General features: G+C 41.3%; 2 protein-coding genes across 2 annotated transcripts in view; both read right to left on the bottom strand.

The window, feature by feature from the left end:
• Positions 1-1,877: 1,877 nt before the first annotated feature.
• Positions 1,878-7,529, bottom strand: ccdc74b (coiled-coil domain containing 74B). The gene is made up of 7 exons (XM_079524864.1): positions 7,020-7,529; positions 6,172-6,219; positions 5,692-5,803; positions 4,842-5,037; positions 4,612-4,712; positions 4,441-4,500; positions 1,878-2,657 (listed from the first exon to the last, which is right to left on the bottom strand). Exons 1-7 carry the CDS (start codon positions 7,342-7,344, stop codon positions 2,531-2,533), a joined length of 969 nt encoding a protein of 322 aa, XP_079380990.1. The 5' UTR covers positions 7,345-7,529; the 3' UTR covers positions 1,878-2,530.
• A 394-nt stretch (positions 7,530-7,923) lies between these two features.
• ulk1b (unc-51 like autophagy activating kinase 1) overlaps positions 7,924-11,853 on the bottom strand; it is a 45,008-nt gene continuing 41,078 nt past the window's right edge. Inside the window, exon 28 of the mRNA XM_079525214.1 lies at positions 7,924-11,702. Within this exon, the coding sequence (XP_079381340.1) occupies positions 11,647-11,702 (56 nt within the window). The 3' untranslated portion in view covers positions 7,924-11,646. The remainder of the gene's footprint in view (positions 11,703-11,853) is intronic.

Genomic DNA, 11,853 nt, shown 5'->3' with positions numbered 1-11,853 from the left:
ACATTTCTAACATAAAACGTTGGGTGTACTCAACATGTCCGGGTTCACATTCTGGCTATAGACTATAATAATTTCTGAGATTGTTCTGTTTGTTCATGTTCAATAACACTAGTCTCCCAATCTCTCCAGCTCTTTACAGAAAATAGTTTTTCTGGTGAATCGTGATTCGTGACTATAAAACCTTTGATTGTGTGGGGGGAAAAATGTTTGAATTTAAATATATAATTAATAAATAGACTTTGTTTAGCGGTTTTCTTTTTCCCCCTCTCTCACAGTGTACAGTAGGGGATGGATAACTGTGGTGTGTTATAGTCAGATATGACAATTGCCTCCCTGCTACTCGACAAGTAGTTCAGGCCTCCGATGAACAAGCATTACACATTTCCCTATTTTCAATTCCTGTTCTGTTCATGTCAAACTTCCTCACTGTTCAAATCTCACAATAAGTATGAACAGTGACACATCAGTTTTGGTAGCCTACTCCGTACTCCCAAACCTATTCATCCCATAGCATAGCAGGTGCAGCACAATACACTGAAAGGCACAGGGTGGGTTACATTTAAACGCAGAGGACAGTGCCTCCCAAGTAGGCCTGAAACATGACTGTCATGTTTCAGGGCTAGCCTGGAGAGAAACATTCTTGTGTTAATTTAGTGTTAATTTATCTCAGAGTGTAAAAATGAACCCAGCTCTCCCGAGCATTAAACACTCTGGATTTTGCTCTGTAGCCACTATAAATAGGAATTCAAATGAGAAAACAGGGCAGAAAATGCTGACTGGACAAAAGGGGTGGACCAATGTGGCAGGAGATCTTCTGCTCAACGATTGGAACTAAAATATATAAAGGCAGAGGTTCTGTTCCTCTGTTTGGCTGTTGTTGAGGTTTCAGTTTCTTGGTCTCGTGCATGGGGCTGCAGCTGGTACAAACCAGCTCTCATCACTGCCACACTGCTTGAATGTTAATAGATTTGCACCCACTGGTTCTTAATGGCTAGCGTCTGCCAATTTCCCACATTCCCACAAAGGCTCAGTGATGCAACAAATTGGATGAAAACAAATGGAAGAGGGTGAGGGGGGTAGAAAAAATCTGCTGGCTTGTAAGGCTATATTCAGACATGCATGAGTTACAAGCTAGCTCAATGTATTTTATAGAGAACTACTGTGGTTTCTTTTGTAATATATTCTGGTGTATGCCACAGACTGACAATTTACTCTTGTTTGAGAGAATTGAAATGCTTAACCACTTAAGCCGTACTTTAGACTTGTGCTATTCGAAAATTGCAGATCTACAAACTCACAGCACATCATGCATGTGACGCATGGAAAACAGTGAATTTATTTTTAAGTGGTGCAACCACTTCATTAAGTAGCTTTGTGTGTCCGTGGGTGGCTGGCTGGCTGGATCTGTCCGAGCACGAAAATAGAGTTTGGTTGGTTTTCACAACCAAGTGTCACTGATGCGCAGCCTAATACACACACACACACACGTTTCGGACGCGGCGCGGCTTTCCGGAACCGGGCCGGCACCCTGGGCGTGTTCCTGTTGGTCTGGAAGTTTCGGGACCCCCCCGGGGATGCCCACACGGAGTTGCACCACTTACTTCACACGGGTGTGATATTTACACCTATTATGACACAAATTAGGGATGCCAGGGTTAATATGGTTAACTAAAAAAGGTAATAGAGCATGCACATCCACTCTAGCCCAGGTGCTGGACAAATGGCAGTACAAGAGAAAGAAATAGAGTCCACAACACTGGTAAGGAATAACTCAGCTCCACTGGTTTATTAATTCATTAATAAACCAGTGGAGCTGAGTTATTCCTTACCAGTGTTGTTGGTATACTTATTCGCAAGCAACCCCCTCTAGTGGATAAGCATGAGAAACAACCTAAAATGTGGTGTAAGTGATAGTTTTTGTTAAAGAAACTGTTCAGGAACAGGACCCTCCCCATCTCTCCAGCTTTTTAGTAAATAGAAAATATATTTTCAATTTGAGATACCATTTGTATCCATTCAGGAAAGAGAACTTATACAGTGTACAGGATAAACAAGTGACATTTTGGAACTAATGAAACAAAAAAGAGCAGATAAAATGGACCTAAACTGGAACACTATAAATCTGAAGCTGACAAATTATCTTTGTGGGGTTCTCTCAACCTGCATGCACTTTTTTGGTCCGTCTTGTCCGACATACTTCCCCTTCCACTTTTCCATCCAGTATAGCAGATGGAAACCAGTGCCTTTCTGTCATAAATACAGTTGTACTGTATAACCATCAGGTTTCAAACTAAACAACCAAAGCTAATCCCAGGTTTCCATCACATTCCGTGCATCAGTGGTGCATGTAAGGCATCAGCTACTAGGACGTTTGTTCAATCATATCTCTGTTGTTACTGTACTGTACGAGCACTGTCTTATGTCAGTGAACGCCTGCCTGTCCATTAACAATGAAGTCCCATTTGTAATGATCATGCATTTATGGGAAGAGCAGCCCAGCTCATCAGGCTGTGGCTATCGTGAACCTCTCTCAGTGCACTGTCCTTTTCAATCGGCTTCTTTGCATAGCCTGGGTCCTCTTCTGTCTGCCTGTGATGGTGGAGCTGAGAGCTGGTAGGATGACCCCATCTGTCACTGCAGCATGAGATGGCTCAGACCTGTCCAAGGACAAATGGGAATATTAGACTCAGTGCATTAGGAGTGACACAGTGTAAAGTTTCTTTATCCAATGTGCACTGTGAATCATGGAATTATATCTAGCCAGTTACTAGACTGGCCCCAAATTAATATAAATATGGCAATACATTTTATCAATTAATAAAAATGTGATATCAACATTTTTGATTGTTGATATGATGATAGACAAAGGCTTTCTATTAGAAACACTAGCTATGGAATGCGGAAATTGTATATTACGTTTCTGAATAATACAAAATAGATGATTTGATACAGATCTTTTCTTTCAAGTTAAAATGGCTTGCCATAGCCATAGATAGATAGTCTATCCACTGTGCCTCCTCTCGAGTCTCAAAACAGCCCTTGTCACTCTCCTCTCCCTTCTCTGTCCACTAGAAAAGTGCCATGCAAGCACCCTCTGCCATCACTAACATTCCCTGGTGGAGGAAGCATCATAATTCATAAGATAATATGCCAAATGTCAACAACAGGCTGTGCATAACTGCAGTCCTGGGCCGGCTTTCCACATGTGAAGTTTTCATGTGTTTCTAGTTCAGATATGCTGCCAAGCCAATCAAACAAAGCTATGGGAAATTGAACCGGAACAGGAAACAATAAAATGGACAGAGCATATACTAAATGTTTCTAACACATTACTTTTCTGCTACGATGCCTGCAGTCTTATGTAATTTCTGTCATACCCGAGGTGCAACTTTTAAAGATTAATGTCTCAGATTCCATTCTCCTCAACACTGAGACGTTAGTCACTCTTCAACTCATCTTGCTCTAACTTGCTCTAACATTCTGAACTGTGTAAAAAGACCCAAGGCTGACACTGCTGGTACCCTGAGTTGAATGACTCGTGCTCTTATATTGAGCTTGTCCTACAAGGGCAGAATGCGAATGGGAAAAGACAACTAAATCCAGGTCTCAGTCAACATTTTCAATTTAACAAAAGTTGTTATTATTATTATTATTTAGTAGTAGTAGTAGTAGTAGTAGTTTTGAATGTTTTACTGGTATATTTTCACAATAACCCTTGTTGGGTTTTTTTCTCTCTACACCAAATCTCACCAAAAAAATCGATCTATTGTGGGCTTGTAGACCTGCTATTTTTGCCAATTGATCACCTCGAATAGAAATGTCAGGATTCATATCATATGGTTAGATACAAATGTGCAACTCCTGCTAAAGAAACCTAACAGACCCCAACAACCACCAGTCACAAACTACCATTTAACTCTCAGATTTGGGGAAAAGTTCTCCTCTTACGTGAACACATTCAAATCGTCTGTTTTCAAAGCTTGATTCTGGTTATTAACCAGAATATGGAACTGTTCTTCCCGGGCCCCTGTTCATTTTAAGTGTAAATTCCCCATGGACTATAGGTCCCCAATAGGGTATCTTTTTATTCTCATTATACATGCCCACCCTTTGGCTCTATGTAATTGAACTGGGAACCTTTCGATTCCCAAGCGGCCGCTCTACCTCCTATGCCACTGTAGAGTTCCAGAGACTTGTGCAATCGATGCTAGGCACATTGAAGGTGCTCCGGTGGTTTGTGGTGACCAACCCAACACCTAATTACCATTATGTTGGTTTTTCCTTTAATCTGTGATATAACTTTTTGTCCAACTTGACTGTGAGAAAGAGTATCAACCATGTTACCGGAGCTTTAATTAAATGGAAGATTGATTAGCATTTTCAAATGATTCAAGTAATATAACGGAAATAGATAGAAACAGATAGATATTATACACATACGTTTTCTTTGGAAGTGATTGGAGTGCAATTTGGGGGAACCTCTCTACCTCTGACACTTTACTGTAAGGGAAAGACAAAATAATTATTTACCAGATGATCTGTAATAGTATCTTAATTGATACACTTCGATACACAAATGGGTGTCAGGTTTAAAAATTGGCACAACTGTACCGGGAGCCATCAGCAAGGTAGGCCTTGGTAAGGATGTAGTTTTCTGGGGTGATTTTCTTGTTGAATACAATGTCTCTCAGCAATGCCTTCACACGTATAATCTACAGTGGAGAACCATTATTACTGCAGTCATGATCTTGACATTTAACTACTATTTTATCTGCCATATAAACACTATCATCACATGATTAATGTTTGCATTTCAACAAATTCTAAGAATGTGTGCTTACTTCTTGAGACTGCATGCTGTTGGCATTGTATAGCTGTCTAATGATGACTTCACACTCCTGTAGAGTGGGTGCACGAGGTGGGTGAGCAGGGCTGCTGTGAATTCGAAGAGGTTGCAACGAGGTAATGAGGCCCCCGCTTAGCGCTGGCACACAGTCCTGTCTGGAAGATCCTAGGTTTTCACTGCATTCTCCTATGCTTCTCCCAGGTGGTCGATACGATATCGATTGGGGAGGAGCACAATTGAGCACACATATACTGCTGTTTAGTTCAATGAACAAAGCCTCAATCTGACAGCTGGTAGGCTACTGTCCCATGAGGCTTAATTTATTTTACTACTTGACCACTTAAACCCTACTTTGTTGACCGGAGTCCACCAGGGATGCTAGGTCCCCTCCTTTTTTTCCTTCAACACCAAACTATTTGCTGAAAATAGTTGATCTAGTGTAGAAGCTCACAACATGTCACACTGCGCCATGTGAGCTTGTAGACTATGTAGGCTATTTTCATCAAATCTTTGCCCCAGAATAGGGACACTTGGTTTCATGTGGACAGGAAACATTCTCATTTGGGTAAATATGTTAAATAACCCACCACACATGACATACACAGTAACTCAAATATCCATTCACACAAATAAAAGGGAATGATGCTGATTATAGTTGCCCCATTTCCACATTTAGCAGCAAAGAAAAGCTTGCTTGAGCGAAATGTTTATGTGTGCCATTGTGTCTAAAAATACATATAAAAACATTATAACTGAGACACTTTGCCAAATCATCAATTTACAGTGCATGCTGTTGTTTTTTACTAGGAAGCTGACTGCAGACAGAGTACAGGACAGAAACCCACCTTAATCCCTGATCCTCTGAACTCCGTGTATCATGTAGAGCTTGCTCCAGGTAGACACCTCTATGGGCCTCAATTGTGGGTGGTCTAATTCCTCGCCGACTAAGTGTCAATACTAAAGGGAGAGAAAATACACATTAAGATAGGCTGAGGGGTTTGCATTTTTTATCATTCAATTAAAGAAAGAAATGTTGTAGTCTTGTAGACCTTGGAGTTGAGAAGAGCAAAAACTATTTTAAAGAGGCTGTCTCACTGTATGTTTGCAAATGTGTCCACCAGAGTGTGCTGAAAACTAAAAAACTGAAAAATGTGTGGCTCAACTTTGCACACCTTCCTTATTTTCCTACTATTACAGAGAGTTGGATCATCTGGACCTGAGCCCAAATGTGATACAAAATAATTCAGACTAGCAGACTATCAGACTAGCACCCATGCCAAATCATGCAAGCAAATTAAGGACCCATCATCGGGATTAGAGTTTACCTTTTCTGCTTGACTTGGGGGGATCCATTATCAGTTTATACTGCAGCTCTGCAACATAAAAGTTAAGACAATTTTCAGGAGGCACATGAGCAACAGCCAACAACATCTCTTGTTACACAGCCCAAGTAAACAACCCTTGTGTGCTGTATGCATGTGAGAGTGTGGGGGACACATGATGACCCATGTGATTCATCTTAACAGGACTGAGGAATCTCTTGGCGGGTGGTCAGATGTGGAGGTGACGTGGAACCGCTTGTGTCCTGCTGTAGGTGAAGCGATACAGGATCTCTCCGTCTCTGCTCACCCCCCACGCAGAAACCACTCACCACCCATTTCCCTCATGCCATGCAACCACTGGACCTAGATTGAGTGTCTCCTATTGTCAAGACCCCATCCTGCAACCAGGCCCCGCTTTGTGAATGTGCCATGCATGCCATGGACTTTATTTAATTAGAAACAGTGGGAACAGTGATATGGATTCAGACAAATCACATTCAGAGTACATTCTCTGTTGCTGCTACAGTTGTGTCCATAATGCCAATAGCCTGCCTGCAGTTAGAGCCAATAGTGTTCAATTACCAACAAGCATAAGGCTATATTTTTGTGAGAAATTAGGAATAATTTGACAAATGACAAAAAGGCTAAATTTCAGGCTACAGATTTAAAGACAGGCATATTTTATACACATTGATTTAGGCTACACGTAGACATAACTCAAAGTCAGAATCATACATTACAATACAGCATAGGCTACACATAGCTGACATAAGTCATAGATATATCCACATAGATTTGCATATAGGCCTACACAAAATCTACATAGATTTGCATATACACTTGGCACTTGCCTTTATTCTCCCGTCTGAGGTCATCGATTTCTGCATGGAGCTTCTCAAGAGTCTCCTTATGTTGTTGCTGCAAGAACTGGATATTATTCTGGAGCGATGCAACGCGGGTGTCCATGTCGTTGTGAGACGAGACACCACTGTCCGCAGGGGGAGGACCGGGCCCGGGCAGAGCCAAACGCTGCAGGGTAGGACCGGGGCCGGCCAGACGCTGCAGGTGTTTGGCCGGTAAAGATCGCGGAAGAGTAGGAGCGCAATGCTTGTCAAGACGCCCAACTCGGGACCAGTGTGGCAGGTTTCTCACCGGTGGAAGGTTGTGGCTGGACATAGTGTAGCCTTAAAGGTAGCGGACCGTAGCTCTCCACCAAACAGATCAACAGATAGACGACTTGCTTTGCAGTTGCTAACGTTGCAATTTGCAAAGGAGTCGGACATGCAGCAACTTGTTGCCACAACGCACGCCACATAATTTACAAACCACTGAAGATAAATCGATCTAAAACGGACATTTGGTTGAAAAGTCCACAGTCGGCTAACAGGCTAACGTTAAGGATTCATATTCACTCTTACTGACATGCGCTCCACAATGCAGACACGGTTGCCGGGACAACGGACTCTCCACTTCCACACTAGGAGCGCGACTCAAGTCACTCAACCCCCCCCCCCCCCCCCCCCCCCCCTTAGCTTTCATTGCCTCAAGTAAGTTATCGGTGTGAGAGTGTGACATATGCCTTTAGTCATAGGCTACAGATCCTGCTCAATTGTTTTATTTTTTTTCAGAATTCAGAGAAAAAAAATACATTATTTATGTGTTGCTTTCAAAGGGCAATGTAAAACCTGAACAAAACACTTATGTGGCTGCAGCTGCACTGTTAGGCAAATAAAATACACAACACATACATTTTTTATATTTTATTCATGTTGGAAGTCTCAATCAATGAATAGGCTACATTACACACAGACACTGAGATAGTGTGTATTTCAAACATTAGGAGGCATTTAAAAACACCTTTGCAACAGACATTATGGAAGGTCAGCAGAAGGTCTACTCTTATTTGGAAAGGTGTTTATCTGGTATGGGGATATTCTCTCCATGCTTGCTGTAATATATACAACAATAGGCAATAACTTAATTTACAATATTTACAAATGGTATTGAGAAAATAAGGTAAAAATGCCAAACAAACATTCAGAACATATACTCCTGGCAAAAGACCAACATAAGACCAACATTTAATTTAATTAAACAATCTTTGTGGGAGTGCACGCAGGAGCAGGGCAAAATTTCGATAACGTAAACTTTACAAATATGTTTTTACGTTGTCACCTTGCGCTGCAATTGCTTAATTGATTGGACAGCTTCTTCTTTACGTCGCCTTGGCTGTGACACCTGCGTAATGTCATTTGCATGACCGCTAATGATTGTAAGGAACAATGAAAAGTGTCATATGCATCAGCTTAAAAAGGTGAGGTCATCATTGCTTGCTACCTGACTAAACAACATTAAAATCCTCAGCGTTCATTAGGAAGAGTGTAAAAATTGACCCTTCTGGGTCCATTTGGTTCCATCTTTACACTCTTCGGAATTAAATTAACACAAAGTATTTTACTGTGTATCTTGAGGGGATCCCACTACACACTGCAGGAGTAAAGAGAGAAGGGGAATTTGGGTTCATCGGTAAAGGAATGCATACAAACAAAATATACACAACATAACAAGCCATCATCCATGTCAATGTAAAATTCAAAGTAAATTTCAGAGTAAAATGTATCTGCAGAAAAAGGCCACAAAGCATTTTATGAAGTAATGAAACAATTCAGAGACCATCTTCACCATTGGAAAATCTATCCTGCATCCATTCCGATCAAGCCAACTCTACTTACTACTACTCTTGTAATGAAGGAAATAGGCTGATACAAGGGAGAACATTGGGCCAAAAGGTGGCAAAGTTACATCAGAGTAGCTCCTGCCTTTCAGTGAGAGTTCATATAGCGTTGCTGTCGTTCAGAATGCTTTTATCTCCATATTTAAACTCAGGTTTTTTCTTCGGTCCGTTGGTGTGTCTAATCTACGTGTGCATCCCACTAGTGTCAGACAAAAGTAACAAAAATCTCAAAGCTGAAAAACACGTCACGTCTCCATTTCTTAATTTGAATAACACTATTGGACATGAGGTTTCCACCCAACAGCACAGCTCAGTATAGCAGTCAGTCTAAATTCAATTTACGGAGCAAAATAACATCATCATAAACCATCAATACTTCACACAATTCCACACACATGCACACATACATACAGACAAGCTTCTTTCTTAAAGCAGCCCAGTTGACCCTCACCATTGGTCCACAGTCCACAGGAAGGTCAAGGCTGGTTCAGGAAGGTGATGGGATGATTGATTTGTGGTTAGTGTCAACATCTACTAAATTAACTAAATTGGGCCAAGAGTCCGAAACAAGAGAAGCTGCTTTTCAAAATCCAACCCATTCATCAATAGCTATTGGACACTCTGAAATTAAACACTACAAGCTCAACACAACACTTCTTTCCTTTCAGTGTATACATTTAGCTTTCTCTCTCTTTTTTCCCCATCTCCTCAAAACTCCTCAAGCATTTCTATTTCAACATCCCCTTTTGACAATAAATTGTAATATCCAAAACCTAAATTATGGGAGGGAAATCTCAAAATGAACTAAGCTATTCAACCAATAGCTACAAAACAAACTGAACATGTGCAGCTTGTTCCACTCACAATCATTCTATACAGTACTTCAACGTAGTGCAAAAACATGTATTCAGGCGTTTAGCCTTAGCCCAGACCATGCACTTCTAAGCCCCGGGATTGGCCTGTGTTGGCTGCTTCTCTCCCGTTGAACAGCCTTACATTCAAAACTCATTATGACTGCCTTCCTCCCGCATTATTGATGACTATGAAAAACGATGTCTATAACAGTAGGATCTATCATATATTGATTTAAAGAACGTCACTCAGGTAATCTGCAAGACATTCATTCCTTCAGCGTAATGTTGGCCATTGGTCCTGTTTCTTAGAGCTGTCCCCTCATGGTTCATTACACGGTTGGTATGATCGTATTCAACCAAGACTTTGTTGGTTGAAGTAATTTTGAAAGCTTTTTCCCAAGCACATCTCCTACACTCAAAGTCTGCTCTAGACCAATAGCCTGTAGACATTGTGAAATTAACCTTAGAATGTTAAGTTCTCAAAGTCACCAACCTGAAACGGCTGGCCTCTGCATGACTGTATGCAGCAAATACAATTTCACACATTCCATTGAAGCAACTAATAGCTTAGTTGACAAGTTCCTATGACTATAACTGCAAACAAATTCCTAGTCAACTAAATTGAGAGGACAGCCCTAGATTTGAAACCGGATTAGCCATTACTACAACCTTGGCAGTCAAGCATAAAACCTTGGTCAATTATGTCCTGGGCCCATTTCCTGTCGTTAATGACTATCCTGCGACCATTTAGGAAAAGCTCTATAGCAGACAGTGGCACTGTCTTTGATATGACAAATATAGCATCAATACATGTGAAAGGTAAAGTAAAGGGAATCACCATAACTCAACTAGATCAACATTTTTTTTTGTAACTTATATCACAGACTTATTATTGGTTGTATACTATTGTGGTCACATTTAGTCCCATTGTTACTTTCCCTTAAGCCAATGAAACCAATGCAAACACTAAATCTAGGTACCATACAGCGATACCTTTAATGAGCAGTATACCTGATGGATCCATGTCAAATTCGGAGTGGTTTGCGTCTATATAATGCCATCGCAAAACACACGTTTTGTGTGTGTGTAATTGTGTTCGATTACATGTTGTGGCGTACATCTAACTACCTGGCTATGGTTGCCCCTGTATGCGTTTGTGTCCAGCGATGTGAATCGATGCGAAAACTCCCTAGCTAAAAAAATCGAAAAACAACTAGTCCATTAGTCAGAGGATACGGACGTCCTTTCACAACACAATTGCTCCATATCCATCATTGGTCCCTGCAAAGAGTTGGGGAAGTTACAGCCACTGTCCAAGTCCTGAATCCAGACAGACTGTAGGCCCTTTAGAGAATCCAAACCCCAGAGGCCAACTGGTGTGTCATTGGAGGAAAAAAAAAAGCTTTGGATTGGTGGAGATGATGACGTATGCTAGAGAGGTTCAGAGCCATAGAGTAAGACAGTTACGCAAACTCTGTTCACTTCATGGGGCCAGTCCAATGGCGGCTCTTCTACATAGACTTCTATTGAATGGAGACAACCGGAAGTGTTGAATGGGGACAACCGGAAGTTTACGGAATGCATTGGAGTCTATAGGCTCGCGCGAGTACATGAACCACATGACCGGGCTGTTTTCTGCCCCCTCAATATCGCAACTCTTCTATTAGATGGCTCTGGAGAGATTAGGCTGAAAGGGGCTGACTGGGGTACAGATTACGTGAGAGTAATCTGATCCTTTTTGTATGTGGTGTCCAATGGTTCCATTGATTTGGCTTATGTTGTCACAAAAAATATAGCCTTATACTTGTTGATAATTGAGCACTATACGTTTTGGCTATCATAAACCCAAGGTTAGTGTAATTGCAGACTTCAGATGTGGAACCCTCAAGCTCAAACACAGAGTCCTGACTGCAAAGCAGTGAGGCGACGCTCAATACACTCCTTGCCTGCAGATACAGAGAGAGAGGGAGAGAGAAAGATTTATGTAAAAAAGTCAACAAAGTCGAAAAAGTTGAAGGCAAAGCAATATAATGAATTAAAATTATTCACTGGTACGTCACATTCATGTAAAATATTTACAAGGAGCTGGCCATGCTC

This window comes from Electrona antarctica (assembly GCF_951216825.1).
Source record: "Electrona antarctica genome assembly, chromosome: 16".
In the NCBI taxonomy this organism is placed as follows: Eukaryota; Metazoa; Chordata; class Actinopteri; order Myctophiformes; family Myctophidae; genus Electrona; species Electrona antarctica.
The sequence above is the reverse complement of the archived record's forward strand: the minus strand, read 5'-3'. Positions and strand labels throughout refer to the sequence as shown.

Bases quoted from the DNA above. Each gene is read 5' to 3' on its own strand.
- ccdc74b (XM_079524864.1), bottom strand. From the start codon at position 7,344: ATGTCCAGCCACAACCTTCCACCGGTGAGAAACCTGCCACACTGGTCC. The intron at 6,220-7,019 runs GCAAGTGCCAAG...TTTATGTTGCAG, and splicing joins CCTCAGACGGGAGAATAAAG to AGCTGCAGTATAAACTGATA. The intron at 5,804-6,171 runs GTAAACTCTAAT...CTCTCCCTTTAG, and splicing joins CCCCAAGTCAAGCAGAAAAG to TATTGACACTTAGTCGGCGA.